The sequence below is a fragment of the Pongo abelii genome, chromosome 5 (assembly GCF_028885655.2).
Source record: "Pongo abelii isolate AG06213 chromosome 5, NHGRI_mPonAbe1-v2.0_pri, whole genome shotgun sequence".
NCBI lineage: Eukaryota > Metazoa > Chordata > Mammalia > Primates > Hominidae > Pongo > Pongo abelii.
In genome coordinates, this window is record NC_071990.2 from 169,828,693 (window position 1) to 169,853,633 (window position 24,941).

Here is a 24,941-nt window from a genome sequence, read left to right on the forward strand (position 1 = left end):
GTGTAATAAATTACATTTAGGAAAGCTTTGCTTCCATCTTGATTATGTTTTGGTTTGTCCATGCATGGAAGGCATCTTTTTGAAGATATAACCAAATACAGGTTGTGTGTTTGTTTCCTGTCTTTTCATATAATAGATGCTTATGACACATGCTGTTGTGCATTGTGCTTTTTTCACTTAACTATGTATCTTATGCATCATGCCATATCACAGTATAAAGAGTTTTGCCATAACTCTTAATGGCACAGTTTTATTCCACTCAATGAATATACGAGAATTTTTTTAACCAGTTCCCTACTGCTGGATCATTTTCAAACATTTGCTTTTATAAACATTGCCACAGTGAATGTGAATAGCCTTTCGCATTTCATATATATTTTTTTTAGTGTATCTTTGGTATAGATCCACAAAAGAATTGCTGTTTCAAAATGTACATGAGTATCTAATTTTACCAAATGTTGCCAAATTCTGCACCTTGGATATATACTTTTTATTTTCCCTTCAGCCCCACAAAAAGACTGTTTTCAAACCTTCAGATTTTTGCCAATTTGGGTGTTGAAAAATGGCATTTTACTATTAGTATTGTCTATTTTAAAGTTGTTTTATTGTGGGTGAGGTTGTTCATCTTTTTGTATATTTAAGGGCCGATTCACTACTTTTGTATGCTGCCTGAAGGTTTTTTTTTTGGGTGCCCATTTTTCTATTGGGTTATTGGGTTCCCTCTTCACAAATTTTAGAAACTCTTTATCTATTAAAGAAATTATATTTCTTTCTGTGAAACAAGTTGGAAATTTTTTTTCCCCCAGTGTGTTACTTGTCTTGGTACTTTACCTATTGTGTGCTTTTTGAATTTTTTGTGATATCAGAGTTTTATATTGTCAAACTTATTAACATTTCTTTAATTGACTTTGGATTTCAAGTCATGGTTAGGAAGCTTTTTTTATTTCTAAGTTTTCATGGAATTCATCCATTTTTTTCTTGTACTTGTGTTGTTTCTTTTTTGTATCCCTCAACCATTTGAAATTTATCTTAATGCACAGTGTGATGTATAGATCCAGTTTTCTCTTTGCCGTCTGTCTGTTTGTCCCAACACATTCATGAAGAAGTTCGTCTTTTCCACACTGATTTGAGACCCACCTAAAAGTCTAGACTTTTTCTTTCATTTGTGTCAAGGTGGTGTTTTAAATAGAGATTTTTATAGTTTTTTTAAACATCTAGTAGGCTGACCCTTCATATTTATAATTCTTCTTTTCCTGGATTGCTCTGGATTTCTTGCTTATTTTCCTCATAGGAAATAAAATCTTTTAAATTAGCTTGTTTAGTTCCAGGAAAAAAAGAAAAACCAACAAAACCATTGTATTTTTAGTTACTATTTTCTTAAATTTACAAATTAAGTGTGTAAGTTGAATTTTTTCAGAAGAAAATAAGCAAAAGGTTTTGTTTATTACAAGAGAAATTCTGTTTTGAAAAACAAACTGTTCAATGATGATATTCAGTGTAATTTGACTTCAAATTTGTCTTCATGTCCTTGATAACTACAATTTTATGTTGAAATTGAGTTTAGTTGACACAGTTTTCAAGGTATTCTAGTTTACTTAAGTATTTGAAGTGACATGGAAGTCATAAATCAATCTTTTTTAAAACTATCATTAAAATGAATACAGTTGTGAAAAATTGTTTTTCATGTCCTTGACAATACTGATCTAGTTAATTGGACAGTTGGACTACTTGTTGAAATGAACCAAGTTGTCTCCTGCCTCTAGGAATACCTTGGCAAATGTCTTCTTTCTTAAAATATTTTTAAAAATTATATATCAGAAGATAAGTTTAATCTTACAAAACGAAGTAATAAGTCTGGCCACATTACTTAGTGAAAAAAGTAGGTGAGTTCAGAATCCACTCTGCATTCCTGACCAAAAGTTAAATCTTTGTGAATTGAACTTATTCTTGCAGTTCAGTCAGGTCCAGTCAGTCACCTTTCTTATTTAATTTAAAATGAGGATTCCCCCCTTAGCTAGCATTCATTGACTTTGAGAGTACTAGAACAGCCTGGTTTATTCTAGACAGTAGGAAGATAGCTTATAGCTTTAACAACTGTGGTTGATTTTTCTCAGAGCTGGAATAACATCACGAATTTTAGACTCTGTTGGTCACTTAGCTACACCAAATAGTGACCTGAATGTTTAGACAAGGGCCTGTGTTATTTAAACCTCAGGATTGTAGTGGATAATACAACACTTTTAGGGTAAAATTCTGCTTTAAGCAAACTGTGTTCACTTGTGATGCATCATTACTTTTCTGAGAAATGATAAGTCATAATACAGTAGTCCCACCTATCCACTGGTTCACTTTCTGAGGTTACAGTTAGCCAGAATCAACTGTGGTCAGAACATACGAAATGGAAAATCCAAAAATAAACAACTAATATGTTTCGAATTGCATGGCAGTTTAAATAGTGTGATGAAACCTCTGGCTGTCCAGCTATGTTCCACCCGGGATGTGAATCATCCCTTTGTCTATCATCTCCACGCTGTATATGCTGCCTGCCTGTTTGTCACTTATAGCTGCCTCATTTATCAGATAGACTGTTGCGCTGTCACAGAACTTGTGTTCAAGTAACGCTTATTTTACTTAAGGGCCACAAAATGCAAGAGGGGTGATGCTGACATATTGTTATAACTGTTCTAATCTATTATTGTTAATCTCTTACTGTGCTTAATTTATAAACTTCATTATAGCTTTGTATGTATACGGAAAAAAAACCCGTGGTATATATAGAGCTTTGTACTAGTTGCCATAGCAGACGTCCAGTGGGGTGGGGGGTCTTGGAACATATTCCCTACAGATAAGGGGGAACTACTATACACATTATGGTTGGAAGGCTTTGAACTAGAAAAGTGAAGTATAATTCTTTATGTGCACTTACTCTTAGGTGCTATTAAATTGGTAATTAAGTCTTGACCTACTCTAATTTACTATAGTATTTGGCTAGAAATTGGATAATTCACTCTTTTATAGAAAGAACTATAGGTCACTGGATAGCCATGTATTTGAAAAAAGTAACATACTGATGAAATATGTAGTACCTACTGTACTGTGCTAGTTCCTTTTGTGCATACTGTCTATTTAATTCTCCACTGTAACATGGAGAAGTTGGTACTATTATCTCCATTTTTATAGAAGAGGTATCTGAGGCTGAATACCAAACAAGGCTAAAACAGAAACTTTCAGTTTGTGAAAAAGGAGTGTTTTAATGTCATATATATCAAGTAGTAGTTTAACCAAATATATTTATTAAGCCTGTTTTATGTTTGAGGGAAATTGGGTGCATAAAAAGGACTATTTATGAGCTTTTGTACATATTTATAAAATCGTGTATAGTTTTGTTGTCACATATGATGGCATATATTTATATATCTTAATGTATAACTTTTGAAGCATCACTTTGTAAGAAAGATGTTTACTGCACAGTAAAAAGTTTAAAAGCAATGTTAACCTAGTTATTTATACTCACACTGTAAAAAACTGAACTGTTCATGGAAATGTTTGCTATGATTATGGTAAGATGGAAGAGGAAACTATCTTGAGGCGTAAAAGCTGTGTAATTCCATTCATAGGAAGCAGCATGGCTTACTAAATACAGTGTTGTCATTTCCTGTGAAAGAGAGAGCGAGAGATAGGATGGGGGTTGGGATAGTTGATATTAGAAAGAGCGAGAGATAGGATGGGGGTTGGGATAGTTGATATTAGAGAGAGAGAGAGAGGGTTACCAGGTTTGCAGTTCAGGGAAGTTCAGGAAGTTAGTCATAATGTATCTGGACTATATCAAGGACTTCAATAATGTTTTTCACCATGTTATTGTGTTTAAGGACTGGATCTAAAATAATTAGATGAAGTAGAAACCAGTTGATTAGTTGTACTCAAAGACTGTTGTTTAGCAGATTTTTGCCAAGCTGGAGAAATGTTACTTGGTAAACTAACATGAAAATGACGGGAATTTTAATTTTACTGGAAACTCTTATGAATCAACAATATTATGTGGTCACTAAAAAGCTAGTTTAATCTCAAGTTGCATTAATTACAGGTATAGCATGTAGAATTTGTGTACTTACCGCTGGTCAGACCACATCTGGAGTTCTGTGATCAACTCCAAGAACTCTTTTAGGCTAGGAGGATGGAACATGAGGGGGTTCAGAGGAGAACTGATCAATATAGGGCGTGGATTTGAAATTATGTCACAGGAAGGAGAACAGTGGAAGAAACTAGAATTAGAACATCGTTCTGAAGAGGTTCTAGACTTGTTCTGAATCCATGGTTTTCAGCTGGGACAATTTTGTTCCCCCAGGTGCCATATAAAAGTGTCTGGAGACGTTTTTGGTTATTACACCTGAGGGTGTGATGCTGCTGGTACCTCCTGCATAGAGGCCAGGATGCTCACAACGTCTCACAATATGCAGGACAGCCCCCATAAGAAAAAATGATTCAGCCCTGAATGTCAGTAGTGCTGAGGTTGAGAAACCCCTTTCTCAATCTAAACTGGTTTAACTGTGACCCATAGTAAGACAAAAATTGTATTTTGCCTTGCAGCCCAGGATGTACACAGGAATAACTGAATTTAAAATTTTGTGAGACAGTGTTTGCCCTGTTTTCTTACCCCAGAGTGCATTGTACCTGGTAGAAATCATCTGCCCTGATCCATTTCATGTATAAATAGAAAAAAAATGATGATCAAGAAGCCATGGTTTGAATCTAGGTCTAAATGATACCAGTGGGTAAAACTAAGCCCAATTGATCAAGCTGTGTGAGAAAGATTTTGCTTTAAATAAAAGGCAGGACTTTCTAGCTAACTATCTATACCAAGAAAGGATATATTGCTTGGCTAGATAGTTCCCTGTCACTAGATTTTTTTCAGGGGGTTCTTAAGTTGAAGTCTATGAGTATGATTCATGGGGCCTTTGAACTTGGATGAGAGGAGGATTACATTTGTATTTCCAATAAATACGTCTTTATTAACCTCTGATGATAATGTAGCATTTTCTTCACTCATGAGTTTATTATACTCATTACTTCAAAATCCAAGCTGTATGAACCTGAACCAACTGTAGATCTTATGTAATATGTTAATAAAGAAGCACTTATATTACTACATTATAGGTTTTACAGATATTTTAGTTACGTTTTAATGTAGTCCTTTGAGAACCAACTCATAGCCTTCACTGGATGTCCAAACAGTGATGGCAAAATCAGTTATACCCCTAGACTAGATAGTTGGCTTTAGGGTTCTGTGTTATGTACATGTGTACAAATATAGTATTTAAAGATTACGATTGAGTTGTAAACATAATCTTTAATCACAGATGTGATCATTGCTTTTTTGTCATGAGGGTTTAAAATGTTTTTAATTGATTATCTTTCAAATTCCCAGTGTATGTCTCTGTGGGTAGTTATTTAAAAATAGACAGTTAAAAATTTTTAAGAGTACTGTAGGGAAGACTTTCACTTTTTGATCCCCCTTCCATAATGCTGACTAAGAGTTTGGGTAGATTTCTAATTCCAGTGAAGTCTAGCAGCAGAGCACTGATTTCACTTGCTTTGAAAGTTGGCAGGGTTATGGCTTACAAATGTGTAGCTGCTGTGAGCAGATGATTGTTAAGTAGATAATGTTGGCAGTTATAACTGGGGCAATTTTAAAAGTATGTTGGCTTGTTGGTTTTCACAGCAGGCTGTGTTTTCTGGCAGAGAATTTTGTTTTATTTATAACATTTAGGTGTTTGGGTACTGGATGGATTTTTGTTAGAGTTCATAAAAAGAGAGATCTATGCAATCGTGTGCTTTCTCTCTGTTTTGTTAGTTTTCTTAAGTCCAGAAATGTTTTGTTCTTTGCTTGGAAGACGACCTTTTCCCACTTTCAGTGAACTTGGTCTTTCTCAGATTTGGTGAATAAGCATTAAGATGTACTTCTAGTACAGTGGTTGGTTCACGTTACACAATTGTGCATTGCTGTGTGTTAAGCTTATGCCTTTATTTTCAGACAAAAATTTGATGAAGTTATTTGATTTTAAAGACCTCGTGTACACATGAAGGTATAAATTCTTTTTCTAGAATTGGATTGTGTTTGCTAAGTTGCTCTCAGTTGCTTGTTTGCCAGTTTACATTGCCAGCAACAGAATAATAGTGCCCTGTGAAAGTCCATACTTTACTGTGCTCATTTTATAGATGAGGAAACCAAGGTTAAAGACAAAGCAAATGGATTGAATTTTTAGAGAAAATTATTTTGTGGTTGGGAAGGTCAGAAAATTCTAAGGTAATGGAATTCGTGCTAATAGAAAACTGGGTTTCTAGGAGCTTTATAGGAATGAGGAGTGGGAGGAAAGGGCTAGGAAGACGGTTTCTTGGGAATGAATACAGTGGAAAGAATGTTAGCCTGGTGAAGAAATTTTATGGTTTTTTTTTTTTTTTTTTCAAATGCTTCCAGGTATATTATTTGTCTTGTAAAAATTTTAGGTAATGAAATGCATTTCATTTCAAATAGTGTTCTTGAAGTATTAGTATTTAAAAATAGTGTTCATAGAAAAGATTTCAAAAGCCCATATTCAAATATTTCTTCTGTCCTCTGCCTAAAGCTGTTAACACCTTAATGTTAAGTAGGTCAAATGGCTATTGCCATCAGGTTGTTTTGTGTACTAGCAACTGGTGTGTGTTGAAGGCACAGCTGTATTTTTTTTAACCTTTGCACATATTTTGTAGACACCAGCATAAGAAATAAATTGGTTGTGTGCGTGTGTAATAAAGTGGACAGTCTGTCAGTTTCCTCTGTGGGGAGTAGGAATTGGTGATCTGTTTGAAGTTAGCATTGTTTTGCTACTGGCTAGGACATGGGTTTCCTGTAAGTGCTAACCATAGAAGAAAAGTAAATTGTGCGTGGTTGACCTATTTAAGTTTTAGAAAGAATGATTCTGATCAGCTTTATCAAAAGGAGGTTTAGGGTTGTCCTGGTGAATTTCTACTGGCTTGGAGAATACAGCCAGTTGGTTGTCAGTTTTATTAATGAAATACTGATATTTAAAAGAAAATCTGCATCTTTAATTGTTTATTTCTTTAATTGACTCTAGTATTTTCACAGTGTAGCTTGGTTTTGTTGTTGTTTTTTTTTTTTTTTAGTTTTGGATCATTGTATTCTTTTGATAAGCATGAAAAGAATTTTGTTTTGGAGTTGACCTAAAGCAGTTTTTCTGTTTCAGTAATCATTGGTGATAATATTTCTCAGGGAAAAGTTTATATCAAGGTAAATATTTACCAAAGAAACTTGTTTTCCTGGCAGGAGAAATAACCATTAAGGAAAGGAAACGTGATTATTGTATTTTTTCCTTCCTTTTGAGTTAAATTATTGAGACATACTGAGATGAGCATTGTACACTGACTGTACTGATAAAGTGATCATAGGCAGTTATTATCTTACCTATTCTAAATAGAAACTTCTTTCTGAAAACATGCTGCTTGCAAGTAAGCTCTTCATTTAGGTATAGAGTACCTATAGCAGTGCTTTTTTTTTTTTTTTTAAGAAACCTTTGTCTTTGTAAGATTATAACTAGGTTGGCTGCAACATATTAGACTATTAATTCTGCCCTTGAGACTTTATGGCTGTTTATTGTAAATTTAAGTTTTGCTTTCCAGAGTTCTTATCAATTGAGAACAGACAACCACAGCTGGCAGAATTAGATCTTGTTATTGGGCATCTTGACTCACATTTGTTTTTATTGTTATATGCAGAGCGTTGTATTGGATCCTGAGGGAGGACCTAGAATAATGAATAAAAGAGGTTTCCTTGTCCCAGAAAAGCTATATTCTAGTGGGAGAGACTGTAAAGAAGAAAACTTCTCATTGTTGAGCGCTTACCTGTGTGTCAGGTAGCATGAGTTGCTTTATATATTTTGTTTAATCCTCAAAACAAGCTTGTTTTCATTTTATAAATGGGGAGATTTGAGTTCACGTAGACTTTAAATAACTCACTCAAGGATATGGCTGTCATGTTGAAATGTGAACCTGTTCATGTCCTGTTGCAGCCCCCCAGATTTTTCCGCTGCACTGTAGAACAGACAGATGTTTAGACGTGGTAGATGCGGTTGATTAGGCACTGTGTGGGGCGTGAGCTACCTCGGAGTCCCTTGTGAGCAGTAAGAATACTTGTATTTGAATGCCAGGCCTGTCTAGGTAGGTGATGGTCTCAAGTCACCAACAATTTCTTTCTCTCATTTAACCATTCATTCTTTTGTTTCTTCTGGAACTTTTCTTGTACCTGTTGTAAGATCAAAGAAAAATAATTAGTGTCAAACTCCCAGCAGAGCATGGTGATGTAGGCAGGTCTGGGGCCAGTTAATGCTGGCTGTACCTCAGCTCTGCTGCTGGGCAAGCTAGGTGATGGTGGTCAGTGTACTTCTTTGGACCTCCCCTCCTCTCCCCAACCCTCTGCACCCTTCCTCTCCCCTCCCTTCATACCCAGTTTTCAGGTCTAGGAACTTGATTTTATCCATTTGACTAGTTTTGATAAGATTCTGTGGAATTATTCACACCAGCCAAACATGATTGGCAAAATAATTTAGCAGAATGTTAACCTGTTTATTGAGGGAATATTCTGGGAACAGATATTAATACATTCTTGTGTGATGTCAAGCTAAATTAATATTTATTAACATGTAGTACAAATGAAATATAATAAAACGTAGTTTTCATAGGCTTTATTGAGGCTTGGTAGAACCTGGAACATTGTTTCCAGGAATACTCTTCCTTTTCTATACACAGGAATGCTACTGCTTGATGAGGACATCAGTATCTCCTTACTCCCTTGGGTTTCTTTTTTTTCTCTCTTTGATCTCTTAACATTTTATGTAAGGTAAGTAGCTGGGCCACATTGGTAATAAAGATTTTATGTTTGCAGTTTCCTTTTTTACAGTGAAGGGCAGTAATTTATATGTAAGGAATTTTCATGAGGGTGACTAAGTGGATTCTCCTCTTTTCCCTGTTTGTCTTTATCAGCTCATTCTGGATTCTTTCCTTTGTGTTGCTGATGTTAATGGGCATTCCCTCTCACCCTTGCCAGCCACAGATGATGCTTCTGTTTTTCTTTTGGTTCTTTAATATCTGGTAATTTGGAATTATTTGTTGACAATTCTCAGGGAAACTGGTGCTTTTGTATTTCTTGTCATCCTTTGGTACATCTGGCCTGTTTTATTCTGATTACAACTAATGTAAAACTATTTCGTTAGCAAAATGATTGAGTACTGTGGAGATTAATTGCTTTTTTGCTTTAACTTCTTGTATAAGGGTGAGCCTTTGGAGAAGCCTGGGGGTAGTTTTGCCAATGAATATTTTGGAGACTATTAGGTTTAATATAAAGATGGTTTCAGGGTGGTAGTGTGAAAGTATTGGAATCCTGGAATAGAAATACAGCTCCTATGATAAAATCTTAAATTTATACAGCTAAATTTGTATAGAAATTTTTGTTTTCTAAAGTGTCATTTTAGGAGTCCGTGGAAGGGGGTAGATAGCGGCAGATGCTTGAATGATTCTAAGAGGTACAGCCAGCAGATGTGGGGAGAACGAAGGTGAAGGAAAGCTGGGGAGACAGTGCATAGGGTGTGGTCAGCACAGTACCTGGCACAGAGGTGGTGAGCGTGGCCTGTCATTAATATTACCTAAGACTCACAAGTTTATAGTGTAGGAGCATGTTTCACATGCATTTTTAGTTATAAAGATTTGGTTTTTTTTTTAGATGAAGTCTTGCTCTGTCGCCCAGGCTAGAGTGCAGTGGCGCGATCTTGGCTCACTGCAACCTCCACCTCCTGGGTTCAAGCAATTCTCCTGCCTCAGCCTCCTGAGTAACTGAGATTACAGGTGCCTGCCACCACGCCCAGCTAATTTTTGTATTTTTCGTACAGACAGGGTTTCACCATCTTGGTCAGGCTGGTCTCGAACTCCTGATCTCAGGTGATGTGCCCACCTCGGCCTCCCGAAGTGCTGGGATTACAGGCATGAGCCACCGTGCCCGGCAGTTATAAAGGTTTTAGGGTTGCCAGACTAACATAGAGATGGAGATGTTTAAAAGGATGTCAGCTTTGCTTTTTTTGTTACTTGACCCAAAGCAGACCGAGAGGTTGTTGATAGAATTTCTGAGAGACAGCAGGACTCCTACTCATGTAGCTCCCATTTTGCCAACTCTTTAAGCTTTCTCAGGTCTCACATCCAAAACTATGGCACTCCTTTACTCCAGAATCTATGGGTAAGTATCGTTTCTGAACATACATGCTCATTTATTTTGTATTTTTTCTTGGTATAGTGGGTAGCAAGACACCCTGAGCAAGCACTGTAAAGTTTCAGGGCTAGAAATGTGCCTTACTGTCTCATTTTTTTGTTTTGATTTTCATAAATTTGTATAGTTGTTAACCCTGTTCTAATACAGGTTAAGTGTCTCTAACTTGAAAACCTGAAATATGACATGCTCCAAAATCTGAAACGTTTTGAGCGCCAACATGACACTCAAAGGAGAAATGCATATATTGCAGCATTTCAGATTTCAGATTCTCAGATCAGACATGCTGAAGTGTATAATGCAAATATTCCAAAATCTGCAAATACTCAAAATCCAAAATAGTTCTGGTTCCAAGCATTTTGAATAAGGTATTCTCAACCTGTATCCCATTTCTCCTATTTTTCTTCAAATAAATACTTCTTAATTCATACTTATTAGTCAAAAAGAGGCTAGTGGGTTGGGGAAAAGTAAAGAAAGGCTTCATTCAGTGTGATGGGCTTTGAGGACCGCAGTAATGGTTTGACTTTTGAGAACATGCAAGCTCCTGCAAAATGTAAAGCCAAGGAATGATGTGTTGTGACTTAGTTTGAACAGGACTTTGGTTGGATTCTGGGTGTATTTTGATGGATCAGATGTGGAGGGTGAGAGAAAGAAGAACCAAGGATGACTTTAGTTGAACAACTGAATCTTTAATCTTGCTTGAGACAGTAAAAGTGACCTAGGAGTTAGAAATATTCTTTGGAATTTTTGTTGGGAGTTGTACTTTTTCTGTGTGCAAGGAAATAATGGGAAAGGACATCCCACAGTTGTGAGCGTCAACCCACATTGCAGTAGATGATACCTGTGGAGGGGATACCTTTGGCTGGAATTCCAATGTGCTTTTTCTCTAGAGGTGAGATTTTGAGACAAATCTAAAATGTGTTCATTGATTATGGGCAAGTAGTTCATTTAGAAAATTAGTTACAACTATTAGGTTGGTGCAAAAGTACTTGTGCTTTTTGCCATTGAAAATAATGGCAAAACCCACAATTTTGCACCAACATAATATATTCTTCAAAAATTAAGAGTTTTCATTTATTCGCATTAATGGTTGGGACCAACATTTCCCTCTTGCTTTTTAAAAGGAACTTGTTCATTTAGGCTTTTGACCCTTGGAGCTGGAAAGGGACCTCACGGGCAGTACAGGCATGGACTTTGGAGTCTGGTGGATCTGGGTCTTAATGCTGGATCTGCCACATACCAGCTTGAGCACTGAACTCAACTCTATGAGTTTGGACGACTAGATCTTGAAATAGGGTTAAATAATAGTATCTGTTGAGCTGCATTCTTATAAATATTGAGTGTCATGGTGTGCCTACCACTTGCCAAGGACCAATAGATGTTAGCTGTTGATAACATCATCTATTTGACAGCCATTATTTCATACATGAGACAGGTGAGGCAAAGAGAAATTGTAAGTAACTTGTTTAAAGTCAGAAATGAAACTTGAAGACTAAAAACCCATCTAAGTTAGTCTCAAATGTTTATGATAAAGAAGCATTTTTTAAAAAAGTGAACAGACTTTCTCATTTATTATTACAAAAAGTAAATCCTTTTCAGAATGTTGTTTTCCAAAAATGTACCATTTTGTTTTCTTTTAGGATTTGGAGTTCCATGGAGTGATGAGATTTTATTTTCAAGATAAAGCTGCTGGAAACTTTGCAACAAAATGTATTCGGGTCTCTAGTACTGCCACCACTCAAGATGTAATCGAAACGCTTGCGGAGAAATTTCGACCTGATATGCGAATGCTGTCCTCTCCCAAGTATTCACTCTATGAAGTGCATGTCAGCGGAGGTCAGTGTATACAGGAAGGGTTTGCTAGAGGCGTGACCTGACCTGTGAAGAGACAGCTTGTCCAGGGGCATTGTGGTCATGTCAGGTTTACTGCTCGTCTCCATCTTTCTTCTCTTTTGGTGGGTAGGGAAGTAGCTGGCAGGCTGATAAAACTGTTTTATGTCTGGGAAGTGTTCTTATAAATCGCTGGTACATATATCTGTTGGAAGTTAGAATGAACATATTAATTTTGCATATGCTTATTTCTCCAAAGATAAGTAGCGTTACATTTATCCAGCATATCTGGGTGTCTCATACATTGTGTAGTATGCTACCTGTTTTTTGAGAATGTTTTATGTGGCTTTTATGTAGAGATTATAATATTATAATTGTAACACAGTTAAATATTATATGGGTATGAGTCATCAATCTTGCGGTTGTATCTTAAGGAAACCTCCTTATGTATTTAGTAATTTCTGCTTGAATTAACATTAGACATTTCGGAAAATATCTTATATAGCAATATCAAATGACAACTAAAATTAGACTGATTAAGAAATGTGGAAATGTAGGTGAGTGCCATGGCTTATGCCTGTAATCCTGACATTTTGGGAGGCTGAGGTGGGAAGATTGCTTGAGGCAACATAGTGAGACCCGTCTCCACAAAAAAAAAAAAAAAAAAAAAGTTAGCTGGGCGTGATGGCACATGCCTGTAGTCCCAGCTACTTGGGAGGTTGAGGCAGGAGGATCACTTGAGCTCAGGAGTTTGAGGCTTCAGTGAGCTAGGATCATGCCACTGCACTCCACCCTGGGTGACAGAGTGAGACCTTGTCTCTAAAAAAATTAATAAAATGAAATGTAGAAATTTTTAAATTTTTTCATTGGTGTTTTGGAAATGTTGAGTAACCTGTTTTAATAAAATACAAATTACAATTGGTGCAGCAAATAAAGGATTTATGTATAGCACAAACCTAATTTGAATACCTCTTTTAAGTTCCATCCACAGATCTTTTTTGAACATTTTTTTTTTAAAACTTAAAAAATACTGCTTTCTTTGTACATGTGAAAATAGACTAAAGTGTTTGTAATATGTGAGATTTTCAGGTGTGACTAAATCCTTTTTCCCTCAGTAGTATGTAAGTCAGGCCATTTTTTGTTGTTGTTGTTTACTTTTTTTCTAAGGTTATCACCTTCATCATTAATGCCAAAACTAAATTTGACAATAGAAGGTGTTCTCAATTTTGGATGATTTTTCTGAAGCTGAGTTTTTCCTTTACCTTAGAATCTGTAAATAGGTTACAAAGTAGAATAAAATCTCTCTCACTTCCACCTTTTTTTCTTTCTAGTTTGTGCTGTTCAGTTAGTTGAATACTGTCAAGTGTGAAGTCTTTGAATAATATGTAAGATTGGAGTTTGAGGTCTAAAAATTGGATGATTTTGATTTTTTAAAGAAAAAGGTGAAAACAAAAAGATGGTTAAAGAAGAAGGAAATAGTGTCTTCCCCACTCCCTCAGGTACCCTTCCACACCTTTGGGCTTAAAGTGCTGGTTTTTTCACCAGTGCCCCAGGTATGAGGAAAGCCCTAGCATGCAGGTTCTCAGTCTTTTCTGGGTTACAGAACCCTTAGCGTCTCAGTAATTTTTTAATAATGGCACCACTAGGCCAGAGGAAATACCTAATAGTCCATTTCATTAAGTAGTTAGATTCAGACAGGTTTAGTAAGTGTTTAACAGTGAACAGTTAGGAGATGTTTGAAAAATAGTACACATAAAATGATGGAAAACTAAAGCTTTCATTTTATTCTTAATCACAGCTGCTGTCTGCTGGGACAGTTGTGCCTCTCGGGCCTTTCCGAGCTCCTCAGACCCCGGGAGCCCTCACTTCTTGTCCATGTTGATTTTCAGGCAGTGCTGCTTGTTTATTACAGCGTTACGGAAAACCCAGCTTTGTATGTATGTGATGCCAACAGAAGAGATGCTGTGCAGTCTGCTGCGGTCCAGCAGCCACCCAAACCAGTTCTTTTGGTGTCTGGCACATGCACCTTGTTTCTCTTGAATATTTAAATGCTCCTCAGTGCACTGGGATCACCTCAGCACGTTTGCATACTGCAGCCCTAGTGAGCTAAAGCCCCAGCCCCAAACCTTCAGCCACCAGGGAAGCTCTGCATCTATTCTTTTTATATAGTACAAGTCTTTGTGTGAATTCAGTAGGAAACAAAAAGGATCATGCTACTTTAAAAACGTAAAACGAAACCACTAAGGCAGAAGAGATCTTAAATGCGTAAAGATAAAGTAGCACCCAGTTCCCTCTTTACCTTCAGTGCCTACTCACACGTGCTTTAGAATATCTCAGCCCTCTTCTTGCTTTACTTTTATGATTTATACATAATTGTTAATGTTCTCTAAAAGTTGCTCTCTGAAGGATTTTCATCTAGTAAAAATTTTGCAACAAGAACGATTTGGTAATTTTGGTTTATGGAAAGAATTCAGACTTACTGTTCTATCCCTAATTTTTACTGTGGTTTTAATTTCTTATATTTTCAGTTGATAAAATAATTATCCAAAATTTTTTATTTCTGTATTTTTTTGATAACTAGCATTTCTGTTGTTTCCATTACGCAATAATTCTTTTTTTTCTTTTTTTGAGACGGAGTCTCATTCTGTCGCCCAGGCTGGAGTGCAGTGGCATGATCTTGGCTCACTGCAACCTCCACCTCCCGGGTTCATGCGATTCTCCTGCCTCAGCCTCCTGAGTAGCTGGGACTACAGGCGCACACCACCACACCTGGCTAATTTTTTGTGTATTTTTAGTAGAGACAGGGTTTCACTGGCTCTTGAACTGGTCTTGAACGCCTGACCTCGTGATCCACCTGCCTCGGCCTCCCAAAGTGCTGGGATTACAGGCGTGAGTCAGCGCGCCCGGCCACACGATAATTCTTTAGCTAGTCTCATGGCCTCCTATTTTTACCAGCCTCCTTTTAGCATATCCTGTATATAATTACCTGGATAATCTTTGTTAACACTATTAGTAGTACTGTCAATATCATCATTGTTGTCATCACTATGGTGTCATTTTTTATGGGGAGGGTGGTGGTAAAGTATTGCTCATTTAAAATTTAAATTTTTGGCATAGCATTGAAAGTGCTTTTTCAAATTAATAGTTATCTTCCCCTGCTTGAGGCTGTAGTAAGACCCTTGTGCCCTCACCATGCCGTTACTGCCTGTCTTTCTGACAGTTTTCTGGAACAACCTATACTTATCCTTTCCTTCAAGGGCTGACCTGGTCATATAGTCTCTGGGCATCTTTTCGTTGAATAACCTAACCAAAGTGATCGTTTGTACTGCCTCACCTAGTGTTTTTATTGTAATATATTATTACTAATACAGCAAAGTACTGTTTTCCAGAGATAGTATCTGTAAAAGTCCCCTTAGAAAAACACATTTAAAACTAGGATCAAAGCTGAATGTGGTAGCATGTACCTATAGTCACAGCTACTCAAAAGGCTGAGGTTGGAGGGCTACTTAAAATCAGGAGTTTGAGATCAGCCTGGGCAACATAGTGAGACTCTCATCTGGAATCAGATTTTATAGTAAATGGTGACAACGTTTGGAGACCTTTGTTAGAAAAACAGAGTCTATCTCGTATTTATCATTTATTACTTCAAATATGGACTAATTGAAAAAACAAAGACTTAATCTTGGGCTGTCTTTCTTGACTTTCTGTGTGACTGTTGGGGTGTGATTATGAAGAGCACTTTGAGTTTAGGACTTGAACCAGTATTTCTCAGAACGTCTTCCAGTCCTTGGAAAATCACATCTTTCTCTTGCAAGGAGTCTATGTTATCATCATCCTTATCAGTTATCTCTTTAGTTATTAATTGGTCTGTCTGATCCTCATTTATCAGTGGCCGAGTTTGTGCTTGATGGAGTTTTTACTATCACTTTCATCAGCATTGTGCAATCTTTTTTTTTTTTTTTTTTTTGAGACAGGGTCTCACTTTGTCACCCAGAGTGGAGTGCAGTGGTGCCATCACAGTTCACTGTGGCCTCAACCTCCTGGACTCAAGTGATTATCCCACCTCAGCCCTCCAAGCAGCTGGGACTGCAAGCACACACCACCACACCTGGCTAATTTCTTCTTCTTTTTTTTTTTTTTTTTTTTTCTGTGGAAATCGGGTCTCGCCGTGTTGCCCAGGCTGGTCCCAAACTCTTGAGCTCAATCGATCTATCCACCTTAGCCTCCCAAAGTGCTGGTATTATAGGTGTGAGACCAGCCAGCATTGTGCAGTCTTGTCCTTTTCTGCAAAGTGTAGCAGTTTGCAGTTTGTGTGACAGGGCACTGTCACATGCATTCTGACTGTGAGGTGATGTGACTGATGGGGTGCTGGGCAGTGGGCAGAGCTGGACAGGGAGTGATGTTTGGATAGGGAGTCAGTGATTTTATTTTATGGTGAATTTTACTTTTCTTACTCAACCCTGAAAGTGCTGGGTCTTGTGTTACTGATATTCAGGTTACAGAGCATTCCTGTAACAGATGTTTCTGAAAGAGGCATTTCTTAAAAAACTCAAATTCTGCCAAATTGTACACTAAAAGGTAGGGACTTTAAGATAAAGAAAGATTTGGGTAGGTCACTCAATACCTGTTTAAATTTGTAGCAGTGGCTCAAAGAACAGTTGAAGGTTTGAGCAGAGTGAATGGATTTCTCCGAGCGACAAGGAGAATTCCTGGGGAATGTAGCCTGACTTGTGTGTGGGGCTTGCAGCCTCAAATCTGTTGCCAGCTCCTGCTTCCTTAGTCTTCTCCAGCCTAGGATGGGTGTCTTGGCCAGTAGGAGCAGGTCCATCCTTCAGTGCCACCTTTTTTCCACAGCTTCCAGCGACTGTAGGCCTCTGCGAGGTGGTCAGGCTGTGTGAGGCTCTCACGGAGACCCTCCGTGGAGTACCATGTTGCTGATAAGTGTGCCGGGGAGGCTTGCTAATGAAAGAAGTAATATACCAAACATAGTACTTTACATAAGAAAAGTGATGGTAACTTTATGGTGGAAGGAGAGGTAAGTGTTGAAGTGGGCAAATTTTGGAGACAAGGATCAGATGCACAGAGATAGGAAGAATAGTGCAGTCATCACTTCCAAGACTGTTGGGGGCTGCTGCCATCGCTTTGTGTGGGGTATAACATTAATGTGATGAGAACAATCTCAGAATCAGTGGAACTTCTGTGTGGTATTAACATTATGTGCTTATTTTCCAGTTGCATATGAGATAATTTGATTTACAGAAATAAGCTTTTAGCAAAAACCATGTATACTTTTTTTCTTATTTCATGTATATTTCTCTTATTTTCCCAGTTAGATCTAAATGAGGGAATTGCCTCTGTTCAGTGTTTGGCACTGGATATGTGGTAATAAACATACAGTAGCAACAAAATGTTGAATTAATTAAAACAAATGATTTTACATTTTGAACAATACATTTCAGTCTGCAAGTAGGTGCTTTGTCTATAAAATTAAATGTATATCGGAATGCTTGTATTAGCTAGTTCCATGAAATAACCATAGCTTATTCTTTTTTTCATTTCATGTTTTGAAGAAGAAAGAAGATTGGATATAGATGAGAAACCTCTAGTTGTACAACTGAATTGGAACAAAGATGATCGGGAAGGCAGATTTGTTCTTAAGAATGAGAATGACGCCATTCCTCCTAAGGTAGGAACCCTCAGTATTTTATACCGGTCTTGGTCCAGGGCCAGGTCTGACTGATAAACAGGAGACTGATGTTTTGTTACAGGAGTTCCTTCTCTTTTTTGCTTCTCTTTGTAAACCCTTTTACCCTCCTCCCAGAAAATAATTTAAAAGAAGCCCTTTTCTCCTTACTTTATCCTTTGTCTCAACTAGTAATTCCAGATATTGTTTCTCACCTTTTCAAAGAATATTTATGTAAACTTGTTACTGTGAGATTTAATGATCAGGTGATCAGCTGCAGTTATTTTTTTTCCAAAATATAAAATCAGAATTGTTCTAATAAGGATCAAAAGGGAAAATGACGCTTTTATATCTATTTGTGAACTTTTAGATGCAACTTTGGCTCATTTAAAACCTTTTCATTATGTTCAGGGTTAGGAATTAGTAAGCTTTCTTGAATGATGGAATATAATGATTCTAAAACTTTCTAGGTGGTGGGAGGTCTGGAATTCTGTGCTGCTGTGTTTATTTTGTGCTAAATCAAGTGGCATCTTACACGAGAATTCATTATGGACAAGTGATAGCAAATGCAAAGGTTAAGAATATTTTTATAAAAATCTTCCATTTCATTCCCCGCCGCCCTGCCCCACAACAGATTGGGAAAAGGCTGTCGTTAATCACTTTCAGCAGCAGAAATTTTTTATTTTGTGTGATGTCACTGTTCCATGTTGAAGAGTCATGGAGATGTACAAAATGTATTCTTGACCTTATTTGTTACTGTGCTTAGTGATGTGTCGTATTTGCAGCAAATACAAAAAAAAGTTAAGAATGCATGTCTATTGTTTTGCTATACGTGTTTTATTTCATTTCTGCTCCACAATTTCAGCAGATGCTATTTCATTCTGTATATTTTGCTATGGACCACAGACCCTCATTGACATGTATTGGAACTCCTAAGACCAGTGCAGTGCTCCAAGTATCTATGAATCAAACGGCAATGTTCACATGCTTTTCTCCCATAACTCATAAAGCAGAAGGTAGTTTTCTTTCCCATCACAATAGCCGTTGTTTTCCTTATTTTTCATAGTCATTTTCTTATTAAGTTATCCGTAAAAATAATGCATCTCTGTCATCTGCTAGCAGGCCATTGTTCGAGGTTAAAATACAAATTAAGAAGAAGCAAGCAAATAAATCAGATCTGGAAATGAAGTTAGAGATTTTTGCGCAAACATAATACTTACAACTGTTTCATAAAAGCCAATTTATTATGGCTACTCTTAACAATTCCTTTAAAGTTAAAAACTACTATAGACGATTTGTCTATTATTCACTGTTTTTATAATTTTGTTAGGTTTCTTTTATTCAAGTTACTTTATGTAAATTACTTGGAGTTTTATTTACTGAAAATCAGATTTCATCATTTCTACCCCAGTTTTCTAACTGGCTTTGATTTTTGTTTCTTAGCTTGCTTGCTTGTTAGTTTTAAAATGAGGTAAAATACAGATTCGGTGAGATGCACAGATCTTGAGTGTGCAGTTCAATGGATTTTGATAAATACGCTCATGTAACTGTCAGCTGAATCAATGTAAAGACCATTCTCATTACCCCAGACCTTCCTTTGTTTCAGTAGCTTGTTCACATGTTCGGCAGCGTGTGAGATGAAGTTAGCTAAGCCGTAGGCAGTTTTATGTGATTCTGTGTAGTAGTCAATATAGTGATAATGTTACTTTCATCAGAAGGCTCAAAGTAATGGACCTGAAAAGCAGGAAAAAGAAGGGGTTATCCAGAACTTCAAGAGAACTCTCTCAAAGAAAGAAAAGAAGGAAAAAAAGAAGAGAGAAAAAGAGGCATTGCGACAGGCATCTGATAAAGATGATAGACCTTTCCAAGGGGAGGACGTGTAAGTCAGTTTTGGAAATGTTTCCCTTTCTTTGTGCTCCAAATCAGATGTTTTTGTTGCACCAAAATTGTTAAATTTTCAGATAAATTATGAAAAGGATGAGTATCAGTCAGGAAATGTGTTTGGGTCTACTCCCTGCTCTTCTGTGTGGAGGGAGGATAGAGGGTCTTCCCTAAGCAGGGTTCATTGCTGGCAGTGCCTGTCTTGCTATGCTTGGGAAGAATCTCTGCGCCCACAGTCTTGCTAATCTTCAATAAGCAAACTCTAGTTAACATTATTATTTTTCTTTTTCATCTTCAGCTGGGTTTTTTCCTCATTTCTGTGGTTTTGGCCATGAGGCAGCAGTTGTCTCTTATGTACCTCAGATACACTTAATGCCTAGTCAGAGGCTGACAAGGTGAAAAGCAGGTTTTCCCTTTTAAGCTTCAGATTACCATCTAGTTCCCTCCACTCCCACCTCCCATTTCTTATTTTGTCACACCAGTTCCATTGTAGATGGTTACCTATTTAAGTGTTTAAGGATCTGACACAGAGCTGAGGGAATAAGTTAAATCATTGCATTTTTACTATAACAAAAAGAGTCATTAGGAGAAACTAGACTTTTCCCTTAATGTGGAGTTTCTAGTTCCTGTTTTCACCCTCAGCAGTTTTTGGTTTTGTAGTTAGTGCATTTGGTTATCATATGCCTGTTCTTAGGCAGCTCGCTGTTGCCTTGGTCTTGAATGCATGGTATTCTATACATTACTTTTCCGTAATCAAATAATGTACACTCTTTTTAGAAAGTCAGAATATATAGATTTGCCAAAAAGGGTGAAGAACGTAAAGAACTCACCTGTCATCACATGAACCCAGAGAGAATCATAATCTAGTTTGTTTTTTCTCTATAAATGTTTCTATTTCATATGCTTGTCTGGAGAGGCTTTAAACAGAAATGTAACCACAGTTTCTTCAACTGGATTTTAACACTTGATATTTTTTCCACTAAGATGTTTATATTTCACAAAAACATTTTTAAATGATTGTACAGTATTATATAGTTCTTCCATAATTTATGTAACTAGTCCATTTTTGGTGTACGTATAGATTGTTTATAGTGGTTCTTTGTTTTGTTTTTAAATAAATGTTCCAGTGAATATCCTTGTTCTACGACTTAGGGAACTCATCTGATTATTTTCTTAGGGTGCATTCTAGAAGAATGGTTGGGTGATAGGGTTCAGATACTCTCATGTGTTCTGAACCCATCGGCAGACTGCCCCGTACTGTCATGGAGCCCAGGAGACTTCTCTTTTCCTTACACCTGCAACTCTTAGGTGTCACAGAACAGTATATTATCTCTACAGTATATAATACCTTCCATAAATTGAATTTGTTATCATTAATAAGGCAACATCTTTCCACATATTTATTAACCATTTATATTCTTTTGTTGGAGTGGCTTGTCCAAGGCTTTTTCCCATTTTAAAATTGATTCTAAGTGTCCTGTATGTATTGAGGATATTAACCATTTGTCAGTGAATAAGGTATACTTTAAAGTGGAATTTGAGCCTATTTTGTGTTGCATCAAAGGGGGTTTAGATAGGAATCTACTAGACAGTGATGCCTATGTAATCACTTGAGTCTAGTATTACATAATAAGACTCTATTAAATGCAGTTATGCAAGAGAAAAAAATGTACAAAGATACGTTGCTCATACATGAAAAAAATCAAAAGGAGAGTTTAAAACTTAGGCTAGGTTCATGCCTGTAGCCTCAGCTACTCAGGAGGCTAAGATGGGAGGATTGCTTGAGCCTGGGAGATTGAGGTTGCAGTGAGCAATGACTGTGCCACTGCACTCCAGCCTGGACTACATAGTGGGACCCTGTCTCAAAATAAACCAAAGCAAACCAAAAGCTTCTACTTTATGACTCGCTCTATTTATCATCCTGTTTATGGGGTGATAAATTATTTAACTTAAAATGAGTTAAGTTGTTCAACTTGATTAAAACCTTGACTATTTTTAATTAAATTATTTTTTATGATTAAAAATTGTATCTTTAAAGTATGTTTACCAAAATTTAGTTAAGTATGTCAGTTACCTAGTATTGTTTTCAGCTCATCATTCTATACATTTGACTTGTTCACAGAAACTGTTGGAGCAATTCATTCTTTTTGAAAATTTAACTTCAAGAAAGTTAATGCTTTTAAATCTTTTAGGTGTTAAAAAAAATCATTCCATTCAATTAATTTGGGCTTTTCAAAATTTGCTATTTTTTTTTTTTTTTTTGAGATGGAGTTTTGCTCTTCTTGCCCAGGCTGGAATGCAGTGGCACAATCTTGGCTCACCGCAACCTCTGCCTCCTGGGTTCAAGTGATTCTCCTGCCTCAGCCTCCCAAGTAACTGGGATTACAGGCATTTGCCACCACGCTCGGCTAATTTTGTATTTTTACTAGAGACGGGGTTTCTCCATGTTGGTCAGGCTGGTCTTGAACTCCCGACCTCAGGTTATCCACCCACATCAGCCTCCCAAAGTGTTGGGATTACAGGCATGAGCCATCACGCCCGGCCTAAATTTGCCATAATGTTAAGACAGATTTTTGCGAAATTAAAGTATATTCAGTCCTATATTTCTTTCTTGTGGTTGGAAGGTCTTGGTAAAATATTGGTCTGTTTTAGGGTAGCACTGGTGGAAGTTACTGAAATGTATAATCAGTGTATTTTTCTTTTAGCATTATTCATGAATAAACTCACTATTAATGTAAACTTTTAATGATAGATGTCTGCTTAGTTAAATATATTAGTTTGTGTTGAGAGAAACTATATTCTTTATCATATAGTAATTAGCATGTGGTAAATAGTACATAACAGACCTGTTAGGTACAGATGTAGCCAAATAGCACCTGCCATTTTGTTTTTTGTGCGGTCGCAATGTGTCTATTTCTAATAAGAAAACAGTGCTCAAAATATTGTTGGTATTTTTTTTCTTACAGTGAAAATTCTCGACTGGCTGCTGAGGTTTACAAAGACATGCCTGAAACCAGCTTTACTCGAACCATTTCTAATCCTGAGGTGGTTATGAAACGACGGAGGCAGCAAAAATTGGAAAAGAGAATGCAGGAATTTCGGAGCTCAGATGGGCGGCCTGATTCAGGTGCAACTTGGTATTTTTTCTCTGTTCTACCTGTTACAAAGAGCATTGTTTAATTACACTCTTTATACATGCGTGAGACTTGCTTTAACTAAAGCAATGGGTGATGTAACCTTTTCATAACAAATGTGTACCATATACTTCTGGTACAAAATCAGCCTACCCTATGTACAAGAGTTCTGTTCACATAGGGATGTGTTTAGTTTCATACTTTTCCCCAGTACAGCTCTTAAAAAAAAAAAATAGAAAATTTCAAGTATATACAAAAAAAGAGAGGAAGATACGATAAACTCCCATGTACGTGTCACTGAGGTTTCTTCTGTACTCCAAAATACATTGCCCCCATTCTCAAACTATTATTGGGAAGCAAATCCCTAACTTCTCATTCTTTCAACTATAAATATTTTGGTATATTTTCCTGAAGGATAAAGATTCCTTAAAAACAAAACAAAATATAACCATAGTATCATTATCATATATAAAATAATTGATAATAATTCCTTAATACTATCAAATAACTAGTAATTGTTTAAATTTTCCTGATTGCCTCAGATGATTCTTCTGTTTGGGATGGGATGTAAATGAGACGTAACACATTGAATGCATGGTCACTTGCTTCTGCGTCCATCGCAGACACTGCTCAGGACTCTATTTCTCCTGAGCACATTTCAGCCTAGTGTCCAGACAGCCACCATCTGGGGGAAACGTTGGCCCACCCTAGTGTTCGTGCTTATTTTGACCCATAGCACCCTGTAACTGAGTCGTAATTACATATTTCACAGGACTTGTAGTGCCAGTGATTCAAAAAAGATCTCAGAGAGTACGGGACTTCTTGGTTCCATAAATATTCTAATAGATTACATTTGAGACCCAAATGATTCTTTGTTTATATATATTTTGTCTTGCTCTGTCAAGAATTTGAAATAATTTTTAAATATATGCACCAAAAAGACAAAATAAGGAGTCTAAAAGAAAATATAAAGAAGAAGAGTAGTAAAAAGTTTTTAAAAGTCAAGAGGAATGTTAAGAAATGGCTACATGTGCTAACCACATACCAGACCTGAAGGCACTTTGTATGCTGTAAGAAGGAGTTTGACATTATTACTGGAATGAATTTTTCTAAATGTATTCTGTGGTTCCCTTAAAGAATATTCAAGTATGGGCTAGAGGTAGTGAGTCATGGTAAACATAGCTAGTTTAGCGTATCAATTTTTATATCTAACTTTAAAAAATATTGGTTAGAATGAAATATGCTTTAATGTGGTTAGAATGTAACATGTACATGTTTTTTTTATGATAAAATAGGAAGCTTTTGTATGTCAGTTAGCTTATGTCCCCACACTCCCCCATGTATTTTGCACTGCCATTGGGAGTATTTTGATGGAAAAATTTGATATGCTTTGTTAATAAGCTGTTGAAGAGTTTTAAGCTAGGGATTTAGAAAGCTTTCATTGTAGCCTAAGCTTTATGTCTGAAGAGATTACTGTGGAAGCAGAGTGGAAGATGGATTTGAGAGAATTCTGATTAGGAGCAGGCATGCCCATTAAAAGTATTGCTTTGCCCATATAAGGAGTAAGGGGCCTCTGAGCTCTGTCATTGACGGTGAGACTGTAAAGAGAGAAGGGTCTGAAGAAATATTTAAGAGGTAGAATTATCAGGAACTGGCAATAGACTGGATTTTACTGAGGAGGGGAGGCATTTAGGATGGCCCCTCTGCTTTTTATTGGAAAGATGTTGATGGACTGTAGAATGAAAGAATGTTTGGGGGTGGAAGGTAGGTTTTGTTTATGTTTGTCACATGAAGTGCTGGTGGGATATGGGATATATTTTAGGCTAGTGTTTCAGTGGCACATGCCGATTAGGGTTTGGGAGTGATCAGTGTTAGGAGAATGTATAGGTGATTCAGAAACTTAAGGGAAAGCCATTGATTGTTAAGAGGAGTCATCAAAGCAAACAGGAAAAACTGCAAAGAATTAGGAGGAGAAATAGCAGAACATCACAGTACAGCTTGTCTATTAAAGAGGTGATTGGGGGTAGAAGGAGCATTTTTCTATATGTAGACTGAGGAAATTCTTAACTAAATATTGATAACAAAAAATGACCCTTTATGGTTAATA

At 36.8% G+C, this 24,941-nt stretch overlaps 1 protein-coding gene across 31 annotated transcripts in view; it reads left to right on the top strand.

Moving 5' to 3' along the window:
* The window catches only part of AFDN (afadin, adherens junction formation factor), a 153,367-nt gene that overhangs the window by 27,148 nt on the left and 101,278 nt on the right, over positions 1-24,941 (top strand). For 20 of the 31 annotated variants that reach the window (XM_054558455.2, XM_024248350.3, XM_054558467.2 and 17 more), the window contains exons 2-5: positions 11,947-12,142; positions 17,707-17,822; positions 19,535-19,698; positions 22,667-22,827. In XM_054558455.2, coding sequence (XP_054414430.2) covers positions 11,947-12,142; positions 17,707-17,822; positions 19,535-19,698; positions 22,667-22,827 — 637 coding nt within the window. The remainder of the gene's footprint in view (positions 1-11,946; positions 12,143-17,706; positions 17,823-19,534; positions 19,699-22,666; positions 22,828-24,941) is intronic. The other 11 variants (XM_054558473.2, XM_054558475.2, XM_054558457.2 and 8 more) reach the window with 3 other exon arrangements.